This window comes from Pararge aegeria, chromosome 14 (assembly GCF_905163445.1).
Source record: "Pararge aegeria chromosome 14, ilParAegt1.1, whole genome shotgun sequence".
NCBI classification, from domain to species: domain Eukaryota; kingdom Metazoa; phylum Arthropoda; class Insecta; order Lepidoptera; family Nymphalidae; genus Pararge; species Pararge aegeria.
The window spans coordinates 7,444,093-7,460,636 of NC_053193.1; the positions used below are offsets into that span (position 1 = coordinate 7,444,093).

At 34.8% G+C, this 16,544-nt stretch overlaps 1 protein-coding gene across 1 annotated transcript in view; it reads left to right on the top strand.

The window, feature by feature from the left end:
• LOC120629310 (sodium-independent sulfate anion transporter-like) overlaps nt 1-16,544 on the top strand; it is a 52,645-nt gene that overhangs the window by 20,425 nt on the left and 15,676 nt on the right. The window contains exons 6-8 of the mRNA XM_039898218.1: nt 1,732-1,896; nt 7,388-7,549; nt 10,687-10,827. Coding sequence (XP_039754152.1) covers nt 1,732-1,896; nt 7,388-7,549; nt 10,687-10,827 — 468 coding nt within the window. The remainder of the gene's footprint in view (nt 1-1,731; nt 1,897-7,387; nt 7,550-10,686; nt 10,828-16,544) is intronic.

The following is a 16,544-nucleotide window of genomic DNA, read 5'->3' on the forward strand; positions in this document are numbered from 1 at the left end:
TTAACCATGTCACGTTGTAATATAGGACTATTTAAAAAGCACAAACAACTAAACAGGGGTTTAGTGTTATAATTTGCACCCAAGTTTTTTTATCGTTTATGTGATCCTTAAAACTATAAAAGGGCTTTTCGAAAAGCTTACGTTTAATACAAACTCGATACATTTCAATACATTACAAAAGAAATATACAAACGTTGAACTTTATAAAGACATCTCTAAGATATCGACAATTAGTAGTTGTATACAATTTCCTTTAAATTAATTCCTAATTTTGTGTAGTCTAGTAGAAATAACTCCTTCGCATTCTAGAAGAGTGGACTAGTGGAGTGGATGTTTGCAGATGAGATACATTTTTAGCACAGCGTTAGTTAGCGGCCTTAGTTCTGCATCCCTCTTTTAAAGTTAACACGTGATTAAAATGTGTTTCTCGTCGGTTTAATTAATAGTAAGCATTAATTCAAGCTTTTCAATTATTAAGTATAATATTATAAATATGAGTAAAATGCTTGTATGTATGGTTTCTCATTAGATTCCTACAGAAAGTGGCATTGGATTTTATGATATAAGAATATCTATGTACTTTATGGCAAAGTAGTGCATTTCCGAAGTATAAATACTGACCGAAAATCCGGTTGTAGGAAATGCGGACTTATAAGAATTTATAGGGAGCAGTTTGTTGGTTTTTAGTTGATAAATGTGAAGTTCGACCCAAATTTTATATAGGGGTTTATTATTGGTAGTAAAAAAGACTAAGTTTGAAGTGGACTTGCAAACGAAGGGTGTCAGACTATGGTGTAGTATGAAACACTACATAGTAATAAAATTATAAAGATCAATCAAAAAACATCGTCATTTTTTATTTTATAAATTTTTTTATTATTCTTTGTTGTTATAGCGGCAATAAAAATAAACATTCTGTGAAAATTTTAACTCTCTATCTATTACGGTTTATGCGATTCGATACACCGATAGATAGAGTATATACGATCGAAGTACTTATTATAAATTACACCGTACAGATTCTCCTGCTTTTCGAGGAGCTTAATTTTCATTGTATATTAATAGTTTAGTCTGCTGTAATATTAAAATAGATGACAAATTTTAGTCGCCTGTGGAAATAGGAAATAAAATATGTTATTTATCCCTAAAATACTAAAATAAACTACCATCATCTTAAGAGGACCTGTCATTTATTTGTTTACATTTAGTCCGCGTATAAATTGGCCGTACTTTAGATACATGGATGGCAGTGGGATGATGGCGATAACTATATTAAGAAACTAAAAACTAAAGCTACGAAGGTTCCAAATGCGCCCGAAGAAGTCCAATACGAACTTAGCCGGGTGAACATAATTGTATTTTTTATTAAATAAATAAAATAAATAAATACACTTCGACAATACACACACCGCCATCTAGCCCCAAAGTAAGCCTTTGTTATGGGTACTAAGATGACTGATGAATATCTTTATGAACAATAGACATAAATACGTATAAAACACAGATAAACACCCAGACACTGAAGAACATTCATGTTCATCACACAAACATGTTTCAGTTGTGGGAATCGAACCAACGGGCTTGGACTCAAAAAGCAGGGTCCCTTCCCACTGCGCCAAACGGCCGTCAAAGTATTAATAAGTTATGTGGAATGTCAGCTTAGAATGCGTATATAATATGTTTGTAGTTAAATAAAAAAACAATTAGTAGAATACTCTATTATTCTTGCAGGTAATATAACTCCAGGGTTGCCAACACCGCAACCTCCGCCATTCCAAACAACGGTTGGGAATACAACGTTTTATGCTGGTGAAATGTTCGCGCACCTTGGATCGGGACTGCTTGTAGTGCCCCTTGTTGGAGTCATTTCTAACGTCGCTATCGCTAAAGCATTTTGTAAGTATACCTACTGTTAGCAATTCTAACTGTTTGAATTTTTGCTAGTACCCGAAGGCCACTAATCAGTGGCGTGGGTTTGTTACCAAGGTACGGCAGAAAAATTGCATAAAACGGCAAAAATACTCCTCTTATACGAGTTATATATAAATTTAAGGATAGGCACTGCTTTTGTGCACGTATGAAGTGCACGCCACTACAACCCATATCTCCTCACCCCTGACCCCTGTCTCGTCTCAGAATGAGAATGGTTTCAGTTCACCATGCTGGCCCAGTGCGGAATAGTAAACTTTACATGCCCTTGATACCATTATTCAAAACTCACATCCATGCAGGTTTCCTCACTTTTTTCGTCACTAAGACGAAGCGAAAACAATTGTAGATATGGGTTTAAATAACTGCCTTACCCTTAAAAGGTTAGCCCGTTATCTTAGACACCAGGTGAAATTGCAGTCAATGGCTAACTTGTAGTGGAATAAAAAAAATATTCACTCACACACATACCCATGTATATGTAATGTAAAACATTAAAACTAGTTAGGTTTGACCAATTTTTTAGGTAACTATATTATAAAATCTAGCGATTTCCCCCGTACTTCGTCCGCGTTTATTACGGTTTTTTAAAAATCCCGTGAGAACCATTTGTTTTTCTGAGATAATCAGTAGCCTGTTGCTTCAAAAAAAATTCAAAATTCAAAATTCATTTATTTCAAGTAGGCCTAATACAAGCACTTTTGAAACGTCAAGTCTGTCCGTGTGTAGTGACTCTACCACCGGTTCGGAAGGCAGATTCTACCGAGAAGAAGCCGGCAAGAAACTCAGCAGTTGCTCTTTTCCAACATCAAAAATTTACATTTTATATTTTAACATTCATTTTTCTATCTTGTGAGAGATGAAAGCGGAGCCGGATGCTTCCAAGCAACCTTGTCATTAAGCAACTCATCAATTGTATAATAACCTCGCTGTAATAAATGTGTTTTAACACATTCTTTAAACTTATGGATTGGTAGGTCCAAAATTACCTTAGGAATCATATTATACTCTAGGTACTTTCAAGTTATTCTACGCCATCAATCAAACCAATTGGTAGCTTGGTTAATTATAGTAAGGAAAACAAACAAACGCACATAACACACTTTAACATTTATAATATTAAGTAGTATGGATTGAAGTATATAAGAGTAAGTTAGTTACTTGAAATCAAAATAATTTCTCTAAATCTGTGTCAGTGAAACTTTCATTAGCGTTCTCCTAAAGGATTAGCCTAATTATGATCGCTATGCAGTGGACGTACCTACCTAGTATTATTTACGTACAGTTAGGATTATCAGGATTTACAGCACTAAATTTAAGTTTTCGAAAGCCATTCTAAGCGATCTAATCTTAACATTGGTTAGGATAGCAAAAAAAATTGGTAGAACAGAATGTGCCGCATAAAAATTATTATCCCACGGAAACTAACAAAGTTTTCCAGATGGCCAAACTCATACTAGGGGCTCGTCCTAGCTAAACATATTATATAACCTTCAGCTTTATGATTATATCCAATTATTTGCTAAATAATTATGCCTTAGAATTACTAGTCGCTAAGTAGACCGCACATTTCTAATCACACTTTGCCACCATTAATTTTTCCTTTACAAAATAAACTCACGAAGCTCTTAATTCCATTTGAATATAGAACTTTTAACATGAAAGTCGTCTTAGGTTGAAAGAGTAAAGTAACGCAGAGTAAACACTGAAAACGGTTGAAATAGGGTTGCTACTCATACCCACGTACAAGTATATTAGGTGGAGATATTATTAGAACTAACTGTACAAATTAAATCAATTCACTTCTATGCAGATTTATTGTAAAGATTTAGCAGTGAACCGAAGGATATTTTAACAATCCTTAACAATTCTATATTAACGTTAAGAGCATATAATTCAAAAAAATTGAATGCAAAGCTATGTATGATCTATAGTCCGATATTTTAATAGCTGTAGTAATTAGGAAAGCTAGTCGCTAACGTTGCATTTTGTAATAATTTGAATCCATGAAAAAATCTATACTTCTTACAAAAGATAGTTTTACTTGATAATTGATCGATTATTTATCAGATATAATATAAAATAATATTTTTAATTACTTTGCAAAACTATCCTCCTATGCACTCCACAGCATAGGTTATTCCATGGTCTTATGTTTAAAATTTAAAGTATTTTATAAGCTAAACCATCAGAGGTGACCTCGAGGCGATGAAGTACATTCCACTGTGTGTTTCGATTTATATTTATGCTGATTAAAATGTTTGGTAAGTGGCAACCCTAGGTCGGAATGACTTGAGTGGTCTTTGGTTATGCTTACTAATTAACAGCAGTAATGAGACGTACAACAGCAAAGATTTTATCGAGTTATACAAATTTAGACTTTATTTTGCTGTTAATTAAGATTTAATTTTGAGTTTATTTATTTAATCTAAAAAAAAATGCGTGAATGAAGCAAAGATTGCGGTTTGGATTAGTGAGAGAAAAATTAATACTGATGTTTTATTAATTGTAAAAAATAAAAATAAAATAAGTGAAATTTAAATAAAAATAAACAGTATATTTATTTATAAAAGCTTTGAATACCATAATATGTTTTTAGTTATGTTAAGATTATTTTAAAATATTGGATGGAATATTATCATAAGATTATTTTGCTTTTGAATATTTCATTTATTGCCTATTAATTGGCCAAACTGTATATAGGCTGCTGTGTTATGGTTATTTATTCATATCATTTATTCAAAACAAAAATATAATCATATTAATGCAGAAGTGTGTTTTTTGTTTTGCCCTTCTACTACGGAAATAAGTGATTTTTTTTGCAGAGATAACCGATGGGGTAGACAATTTCATAGCCTATTTTTATCCCGGAATAATTTATGGTTAGTATGATATAATATATCACAAAGCGTTAATACGTTGAAAGTAGGGTACCTAAACCCGACCTACACGCTGGCGAAGTCGCAGGCAGATCTTGTACATAAATAATGAAAATAATAAAATATTATTTCGCAACAGGCTAAAAATTCATACAAAGCGAGATATAGTGGTTCTAATTACTGAAACAAATTATGACCGCCACGGTGACCCGGGGCATTCATGTGTTTTAAATTGAAATTACATTTAGGGGATAGTCCAAGAGATTCACCTTAAATGTATAGTAATAGTAACACCCCTAAAGTTAAGTTAGCATTAGCAAGTTAGTAAGTTAATATTAGCATTATATTATCTGAAATTCATATATACCTAAGGATTTTATCATTTTCTTGAATAATTTACATGCACTTATCCGAATAGGTTTTATATGTATCAAAATTAAATGAAATTGTTCAAACTGTTTATTTATGGGTTAACAGACTGGAACTGCTAAAACGATTATGATGGGATTTTTTTGTTAGGTTCGGTTATAAAAAAAGTATTTTTAAATAAAGAACATAGCCTAGAGAACTTGTTAGATAGTTAGACGTGAGAGTCTTGTAGGTTACACAGGTGTAAAACGAAAAATAAAGTTCTACGTATACAAAGTTGTGGATAGCGGCTATACAGCCAAAATAATAGTTGAAATTAATATGTCAATCTATTTTTTACATAAAGTGGTCAAATAGATTAAGTTGTAGTTATTTCTACATCTAAGTAACGTGCACTCATAGTAATATTTTAATCAAACAATGAAACTTTTAAAGAATAAAATGAAAAAAACGAACTAGAAATACTTACACACTTTCCATTAAATTCAATGTTAAAAATGTAGGTAGCCCAAAATGTAGGTCAGTGTCATCTACTAAGTAGGTACGAGTTATAGTTTGCGGTGTCAAGCAATGTGCATTATTCATAGAAAACAACAGTATAACAAAAAATGCATTTTACATAGGACGATAAAAATGTATGTAAGTCTTCTGCGTAGATAAAAAAGAATTTAAATGGAGAAGAGTTTGTATATTATTTCATCTTTCTAAACTTTTTGGCTAAGTATTGTTTAGTTTAATATATTGTATCATAGTTAGGAAGCAGCGTATGGTTCCAACTACTATATCGCGTCTACAGTGTGTCATCACTTTAAATTACAATTACTGCTAATGCTATGAACGCTCTTTATCGATGTTTTTAATTGGTTAATAAGTCATATTCATCATCATCATCGACTTATTACCGGACCACTACCGGGCACGAGTTTCCTCGCAGAATGCTAGCCAAGTGCGGATTGGATGACTTCAGTCTTCACGCATCATTGAGAAAATTATAGAGAACTCTCAGGCAGGTTTTTTCAAGATGTTTTTCCTCACCGTTTAAACAATTTATATTCAAATTTAGAACTCGGTCTCCACGAAAAGAAAGCCGACACGAAGTCTTACCCGCTAGGCTATCACCACTTTTATGCGGTGTTAATAAGTAGTTGATGATAATAACTATGTACCTTGTATTCCGTTTGCTTTTATATAGTTGTCCGCATGGTTACCTTATTAGTGATATCGTTGTCGTATCGTATCCGTCTGATCGGAATTATTAATGTTATCCCAATGCAAAGCATTTATGCCAATCGGCTTTCCAACCGGTGTTACTGTATATTACTGCCATTGTATTATGTGTACGATAATGGGAATGTCATAAAAATAACACAGAATAATAGTTAAACGGTATCGTGACGTGCCCGTGTTATTAAAGTCATCCCCATACAAAGCGTCGTTATGCCAACCTGTGTTACTTTTATGGCAACTGTCATTATACGTGTACGTTATCAGTGACATAAATCGAGCACAGAATAATTTGGTTAAAATAAAGGTACCTAATACATGTTTTTCAAGTATACTTAATGGAATCTCATGTCATTTGTCAGCGTTAGCTTTGAAAAGACTTTTTCCATTTATAACGCTCACCTTATTCTTTCCTTTAGTAGCATTGGAGTACACTTAGATTTTAAAATTTAATTGGTACGTATATATTAAAGTAGTTTCACGTTAAAGGAGCGCTTGCGGTCTTAATTTAAATTGGTGACTTCGAGCGTCATCGATCACACTAAAAATGTAATTCTAATTATATCACAAACATAAAATAATATGGATATGTCAGTTCGAATTACTGCCCGGTATGAGCTTTTTTAATTTATTTGATATATAGCATATCATAAAAAAGTAGCAGGAAGTAGCTACACACATGCACATACAAGACAGTGGACAGTCCTTTCAAAAGATATATGTCTACTAGTGCACGTCTCTCTGTTGGCATAATGATGATGATGATATTAATTTTTCTTCTAAGCAATCTATATTTTATAAGAAAAATAGATATTCTAATTGTTAGACGCCATTTACTAACTCGTTAATTCTTAAAACGGATTACTAATAAAGTACCATTTCCGTATTCGCTATCGTCTTAATTTGGCGTGGCGGAACCGTTTATCCCTAGGGCATAATACATTAAAGCCTACCTACATGACTTAACAAACTTTATTATATTTCAGCCAAAGGCAGAACCTTGGACGCGACTCAAGAAATAGTAGCGCTGGGCGCTTGCAACATTATCGGCGCTTTCTTCCATTCGTTCCCAGTGAACGGGTCGTTTACGAGAAGCGCTGTAAGCGATGCGTCGGGTGTGAAAACGCCTGCGGCTGGATTTTATACGGGTATATATAGTAGATGAAGAGCATAAATAAAAAAATCCTTAAACGTTTAATACATAAGTGGCGAGGATACATCCTTAATAGATTCTGTAAGTCAGACTACTGCAAGGGGTTTATTATATTAATACTGTGCAGTAATGATGACCTTATTCGCAGAGCAGTCAATTTAGCCTTTTATCGGTGGACTCTTATACTAAAATCTTCGTTCCAATTTTGTAATAATTTGTACAACATTCTGTTACGTAGAAGTTTTGATGATTAATAATTTTCGACACGATGCCAACGCTTAAGATATCCTTTGTTCTGATCGTCCTTGTAAACTTTATTATCGTGTTCGTATCCCGTCCCCATCCCTGTTAGGCCGAGTTCATTAAAGGAGAGCTTTATTTAAAAAATATAAAAGAACACACGCGACTGAAATGCGAATGTTGAGAGGGATGTGATGTGTGACAAAAATGGATGAGGATAAAAACTCACTTAATATATTTACTTTACTAACTTAATTATTCAAAGAAAAAATAATTGATACCTAAGTGTATCGAACCCCTTCTTATTGTGTGAGCAAAACCTGTAGTGGGTCGGTAATAGGTTTATATGATGAACTGGTAAAAACTGTCTTTGCAATACGCATAAATATATAAGGGGCAGTGTAAAAGTAGTGCGAGTGACAGAAAAGGTGATGTGTAATAAACTTTGTTGGTATGGCCATATAAGATTGAAGAAAATCATGTTACCAGAAAAATGTTCAAGAAGAAGAAGAAACACTTTATTGCACGTAAACACACAGGAAAAGAAATGTTAAGGAGTATACAGTAAAAAAATGAAGACATGCAAAGACGGCCTTATTGCTGCAAGCAATCTCTTACAGGCAAACTTTGTAGAAAGGACTTAGAGCAAGAGAACGGGATAGTGCCAAGAGTGTTATAATATAAACATAAATACCAAAATGTATAGATACTAATACATAGATAATTTAAATAAATATACATAATATATAAAAGTAGATTTTAATACGTAATATACAGACAGTAATAAAGCAACAACTTCAACTGCCAACACCCAAAGAGGAACTGCCAACCCTTAAATATACGAAGGGAATTACTTCCACGGATTTCAGCAGGCAGATATTCCTTTTATTGTGTTTACGCGAGAACCGGAGAAAATTTAGAAAATATAAATGTCCAAATTGCCTCTGCCGAAGATTGAATCTAGGACCTCCCACTTTTAAGCCTCACCACTGCGCTATTGAGGTTCACAAAAGAGTGTGGTACGATCACAAAATAACAGAATCAGAGCACATCTGATTAAGTTCCCGACCTTCGACTTTTTAATTAAAACATGTCCGATTGCTTCCTGAATATAATTCACGCTCGCATAATCGTGTGCTATCATTTTTCACTTGGCCGGAAAATGGCGGGCGTAAGCAATGTAGCTCTGTGGCTATTTCATAAATCTAAAAACTTTTCAACATAGTTTCCAGTGACTTTTTACTTTTTAGGGTTCCGTTCCGTGTACCCAAAGGGTGCTAACAACCCTACTATAAAGAATAGAATAGAATAGAATAGAAAAACTTTATTGCAACCCAACAAAATAGGAATAGCACAAGGAAAACAGTAATAGTACTTAGTGCTAGGGTGCAAAGGCGGCTTTATCACCCAAAATTATCGTTTAAAGGCAACCTGAGCGTGCGAAGCCGATAAAAAAGTGAAGAATAATTAAGTCTCCACTGTCCGCATGTCCGTTCATCCGTCTGTGCGTCTGACTGTAATAGGAACTTAAAAAATTTAAATTTACACAGAGTATTTCTTTTTATTGCTGCTTTAACATCACATATGGATGGCTCAAGCATGTATATGATAAAGGTGAAGATTAAATATTCACAGGGCTCTTAGTGCATTCAAACAATAGATTTAATCTTATCATCATCAATAATAGGTTTACATGTGTAATAATAAACGGTGGTAAACTTCTCCTATTACATATCCTCGTACTTTAGCCGGTGGACACGTTACACCACCAAATCAAGATTAGTCAGGGGATATAATCGGGGGATATAATTTTTGTATCCTGCCCCTGCTAGCAGTGGCGTGCACTAGGTTTCTTACCAGGGTATGCATACAGCAGGAAAGTTACATAAAATAGCAAAAATCCTCCTTGTAGACTAGCTATATTTCAATTTTAGGGTAAGCAGTGCTTTTGTGCATGTATTAAGTGCACGCCACTGCGTGCTAGCTCTGCTGATAAGGATGGTAAATAGTTAGGACCAATATTACACGTACCGGGAGTCAAACCCGTGACATCCCATTTATGCGACAAGAGTGCTCATCACTGCGCTAGGGTCCTAGGGAGGTCTTCATAATTTGCACTATTCAGATTAATATTTTAAATGCCAATGTTTGTCAGTTAGTTGGTTTATTGTACGGTAGCTAAATCAAGCTTCTTGATATCTTGCATAGAGTTGGCTTTGCATACTTGAGAACTTTACCTTTTATATAGATGCATACTTTTTTCTACTGATATTAAAAAACCATCCAGTCCACTACTGGACTAAAGGCCTCTCCCAACTGGAGGATTTGCCCTGGTCAACACGCCGGGCAGACTTGTTGGATCGCAGTAGATGTTAGTAGTATTACAGAGGACGCTGGTGCCCGTTGCACGTTATATTCCCTTAGTCGCCTCGTATGACACCCGCGGGAAACGGAGGGGTGGTGACAACTGTATTCTGATCTGCCTTCACCGCATGGCACCGTCATGGTCAGTTCCCAATTCCGGTCTCCAGCGCAGTTTGATGGAAACCTGAGACTCTGTTCTTAGCCTGAATAAACCTGGTTCCTCTGAAAAACCCACTAAAAACTCAAACAGTAATGAAAAATACGTGCGCGAAGGCAACCACACAAAACGTGTATGAATTACCCACATCAGAGTAGGGAATATAATTTTTAAATTGTTGCTCTAAAATTGTGTAAGATGGCAGCACATGACAGTGCTACTACAAGTAAATAAGTAAATCTGTAAGGGCAAATCACGAAGTTTAATGCCTTTCTTGTGGATCTTGCGTTTGTTGAATAGAACAAATTTTATTTGTTACTGCAAAATGTTATTTTAATTTGTTTGAAAATAAGGGTTTTCTTTTCGAACAGGTATCATAGTTTTGCTGACCTTGAGTTTGCTGACGCCGTATTTCTACTTTATACCACGAGCGGCACTTGCAGCGGTTATAGTCTGTGCTGTTCTGCACATGGTGGATATTGCGATAATTAAGAGACTGTGGCATACAAGCAGTAAGTACTTTTTAATACAACCTTCTTCTTCGTCGTGCTCAGATTTCGTCTGCTTTTGTTTTGTTATATTAAAATCTCGAGGGAACTGATTCTTTTTCCGGGCTAAAAAATATCCTATGTCCTTTGTTTCTTCCACTCTCCGCACAAGGGCGCATGGATGGAAATAAAATACAAAAACGTGTAATATTAAACTGAGGTAAATTTCTTATTTTCCGTATTGTAGTGATTTGCAGGTAGACAAGTATGCCATATTCCTTGTCAGAGGATATAATAGGGGGATAAATTTTTGTCTACTGCCTATGCTAGCCGTGCAATCTATCTTGCCAAATTTTATAGGAAGTTGTTTGGTGGTCTCGGAGCAAAAAAATAACAGAATAACTTAACTTCTTTCGAATTTGTATTAGTATGGACTAATTTTATACTTTAAATATTATTACCTACTCTATACAATAACTGCTTCATTGATCTAGTTTATTCTGCGGGTATGGTTCTTACTAATCAGGTAATAATCAGCGCGCAAACCTAGATCGGAGCAGCGCAAAGATCTAAGCGCCTAATCTTTCTTTTATTAGAGAGGAGACTCGAACCAGCAATGGGACAATAACAGACTGAGAATGTTTTTTTATTCTATTACAAGTTTGCCCATATCTGCAATCTGACAATGCAGTTTTAGATGGTAGCGGGCTGATCTGCTTGCTGTGTGGCAATTATATAAAGCCTATTTTAGGACAATGGGTTTAATACAAATACACACATTGATATTAATAAATCCAGGAACCTATTGAAATGTACACGTTAAATTTCATCGAAATCGATTTTGATAGTGGAAGTATTGGATAGAAGCAGCCGTTACTTTGCGGATATCCATGATATATTATGAAAATTAAGCTTAATTTGCATCTTCGGCAATGTACCCTCTACGCACTTTTCACTCTGATCTGTTTGTATGGAGTATAAGAATTGAAGAAATTATAAATTACACCATACAGATTCTCCTGCTTTTCCCGGAGTAGGTATATCAAATTAAGCATAATTTTCATAGTAGAAGATTTAGATAATAGAAGAAATGTACTTATGCCCCTATTACGATAAGCTTAGCACTTCTATAATGATTTTATAAACTGCTTACCACTGAGTAATACAGATGCAAAATATTGCATACCGTATACGACCCATATAGAATAAATAAATGTACAATAAAAAGATTTTTTTATCGTATTGCTTTCTGTTAGAGTAATCCGCCTTCGTTCCGTACGAACGCGTCTATCCTCGCATCATGGCGGTTCCGTAAAAATAATTGCACATAAAGGGAGACGAGCATAGGGGTGCCGCATTTCATTTTGCATCAGTGTGCCGTCTGCGTGACGCCTGTCATTGTGAATAAACCCCCTGAGGCCTTATGCGGTCCTCTAGATTGTCAATAGAAACATACGTGACTTGAATCCTGTTTCGACTGCGGCGTTGTCTCGTAATAACGGCCGACTGGCGCAGTGGGCAGCGACATTGCTTTCTGAGTCCTAGGCCGTGGGTATTATTCATAAAAATATCCATCAGTCATCTTAGTACCAATACCACAAGGCCACGGCCAACATCAAGAATTAAAAATGATATTATATATATTGTACACACAACCATCTCATTATTCCAATTAGTTTGATATGAAAAGGAACTTCTCCGTGTCTGAATACGGACGTTGCGATTAAAAAGGGATTACAATAAATTAATAACATAAATTTACAATACACACATCGCCATTTAGAACCAAAGTAATCATTGCTTGCGTTGTCGTTACTAAGAAGCCTGATGAATATTTTTATGAATATTATCCATAAATACACCCACACTCATTCATGTTCATCACAGTTGTGGGAATCGAACCCACTGCCTTGGACTCAGGAATCATGGTCGCTGCCTAGTCCGCTAATCAGCCGTCCAACCTTACCAACCCCCTTGAACGGAAAGTTGGTTATTCCACCAATGAAAACATACCCATGGAGGTTTGACGTCAGGCATGCGGTTGGTCAAACCAAAACCTTGCCGACCCCACGTAACGTGAGTTGAGAAGTAGAAGATAGGTTTATAACAGACAAGATGCTAACCAGCCGTCACAGTCAGGATACGTGTCCGTATATTCAATTTCTGCAGGAAGGGGACGATTACTTTGGTTGTATGACTCTATTAGAGTTTGTCGAGGTTGACTTCCGCAGCAAGCGAATCCTTTAATGTAGCCATACATAACGTCAGTACAATATGTGCTGCTTTAGCTACGGCTTATTTTGCAATTTTGCATCCTGAAAAATAAATGGAAATCTCTTTTAGGGATCTTTAGCTTACGGCTGATTTTAGGGCTCGAACTTTTTGGTTGGAGTTTTCACCGCGTGAAAGTTTTGTTATGAGTATTTCTTTATAGAATAATTTATACCCGGAATTTTCTTAGTATGCTTTATTAGTATTGCAAATTTAACAGGTGAAGAGTTACGCATCTAAGAATTGTTTACCCATTTTTGTATGTTCTATCGACGTAAGTTTTTTCTACCATACCTGTTCTTTGAAAGTACTTTGCGTTTAGAATTTCATCTGGTCATGATTTCTGTGTCATTATATGCTTATTCTGACTAGCGCTACCCAACTGTAGAACAAACAGAGCATCCTCAAAACTTTGACTCAGGATTGTCTAGAGACGAATAAAAAATATTTTCTTACAAGCTTGCTACTCATTGGTGTATGTCGCAGTTAGGTGTTGCAGATAAGAGGTTTTAATCATTTAACAACAGGTTACCCACTTGCTTGTTAGCCAGAAAAAAATAAATGCAATTAAGTCTGTGAATTCAAAATTTATTTTAAAAATTCAAAATAATTAATTTAAAGTATAAACCTATTACACATTTGCAACGTTAAGCCTGTCTGTCTTTATTGACTCTTATATATGAGTGATGACAGATTGTCCCGAGAAGAAGCCGGTAGTACATCAGTATGTAATTGGTAATTACGGTCTATTAATATGTTTTATTAATTGCTTTACATGCGAAGTCTTCAAATTTTCGTATAACATCGCCATTTCCATAAGGATCATTAATTAGATTTGTAATATTGGGTAATTGGCTTCATCACCCTCAAAGTAATTTATTTTGTTCCCCTTTTCGTGGGCGTTGATTTATTGAGTTACTTTTGAGTATTATCATTTCTTATTCTTTACATAGATTTATCATAATTAGCGAAATATCTTTTAAGTATATAAGGTACATGTAAAGTTACTAAATATACGACTTCATTCCAGTAATTAGCTAACCAAAACGGTAGTAACGAATATTCGTAGAAGAAGTAGATATCAATACTTTAAGCCTGCTATAATTTTTTTACAGATATTGTTTAAAATATTATTCATAAATACCGAGGCCTGGCGAGATACATAAATCAAATTAACCAAACTTTGCTTCTCAGGTCTGTGTGTTGACAGCAGATCGGTATACACTTATCTCGACCCCTCCTCTTCCCACGGGTGTCGTACGAGGTGACTAAGGAAATATACGGGAGAACGGGCAGCAGTGCTGTCTGTGTTTCTATTACCATCTACTGCGTTTTCCAACCAGACTACCTAGCGTGGCGATTATGGGCAAACCCTCCCGTTGGGAGAGGCCTTTAGACCAGCAGTGGACTGTTATAGGCTTTTGATGTATGATGATAATTCCAAATTGGCCTTTTCAAAAGAAAAAACATAATCGCATTATATATAAATATATATTTATTTATTTATAAACCAAATGTACAATTTTACAGGCTTAGCCAAATGCGATTAATAAGCTACTTCAAATACAAATAAAACTATAACTTATTGCTTAATAAATACCTTAGTACTTACTACTATAGGGCAGAAATGCACGGTAGAGAAACGGACAGATAGTTTTACTGTTCTGTCTCACGTCCTTAATAATTAATTAAGGATTATTTATTCTTCCTTGGGTGACTCCATATTCTGTCATTTAATTTCTTATTATTCATTGTTTCTTATTCTTGCTAATAGTATGCCATTTATTCTTATAACGGCTCGGCCCAAAGCACAAGTATAAATGTGGTTCTCGATTAAAATTCTAGGGGTAAGGGATTTATTATTCAATTTTACTTCGTGAATATAGAAGCAGGTTGTTACTGAAATTCTCGTATATTGTCGCCTCGTCTCATTTGATTACAATTTACACCGGATACAATCTAATTCCCGGAGGAGCGATCGCGATATCGAATCTCCGAGTTTGATGAATATGTCTTATTTAATTTATTATTAAACATATTCCACGATTTTTTAGGAAATTTCTAAATTCAGTTTATTTGCACCAGTATTTGTTATGCCTACTATTTTTTTTTCTAATTCTTAAATCGGGCATTCATTTACCTACCACTGCTTTCCAACCAGTAGTACTTGGTCGATAATTCTGTTTCTTTTATGGACCTCTTCAGTTCTGATTAAATCAAGTAGTAGACACGTATACTTTCTAAAATTTCTTATTACCGAGAGCCACCGTCACGTTCAAAGAATTTGGTCTTGACACAAATTGGAATTTTGGAAACTCGAGGTTCTTGAATAATTGTAAACCCCGCCCCGGAAAATGCAGCGGTGGTAAGGTGGACAACAACATTCAGACTTGTTTGCAGCCACTTTGCAGTGGACGTCTATCGGTTAAGATAATGTAAAACGTTAATGACGATGATGATTAAATACGCTAAATGTAATTAATACTACTACCTGCTAGAAGAAGAACCCAGCTCTTAAAGTGCATGACGTAATCAATGAAAATTGAATTCTTACCAATGTCGCATAAAATTGCTCGTGTAACAGACTTCAATTTTACTACATACATAAGTAAACAGGTAATTTTGTTTGAACTCGCGCAGATTGGCGTCTCGTCGTCTTATTTGATTACACCGGATACAATCTAATCCCCAGAGGAGCTATCACGGGAGGTGTAGGCGACGCCAATAGCCCAATATACTTTGAGCATTACTGACAATGTTTTTCTGGCCAAATTAAGTTTTGATGTCAGTAATCAAAACAACTTTCATGATTACATGAAATTGTAAATAAATAAATATACTACGACATACACACATCGCCATCTAGTCTCAAAGTAAGATTAGCTTGTGTTATGGGTACTAGGACTGATGAATATTTTTATGAAAAATATATATAAATACTTATAATATACAGATAAAAACTGAAAAACATTCACGTTCGTTACACAAACATTTTCCAGTTATGGGAATCGAATCCACGGCCATGGACTCAGAAAGCAAGGTCGCTGTTCACTGCGCCAGTCGGCGGTCGAATGAACGAACAGACCGGAAAATCGGCAAATCAAGAGTCAGTGCCTTTGTAAAATCTGTAATTATAGAAGTAAAGTATTGGATTTGATAGAACCTAAAAGTGTTTAATTTTTTTTTATTATTTAGATTAGTTATAGTCGAATTTTTACCACTGGACAAGTATAGTATTAGTAGAAGTAGTATGGTAAATTGGTAAGGAAAAAACAAATTGTTTTAAATTAATAAATACTATTATGTTTGTAGGTATTTCTTAATATTCTTAAAACAAGTAAAGATGTTTAATGAAAAACAAATATCTGAACGAAAATATTGAACCCCAACAGGAGCCTGGAAAATCATTCGAAAAAACTTAATTTCCCTATAAGTTTCCACGTAATCTATAAAAATAGCCATTAAATAAT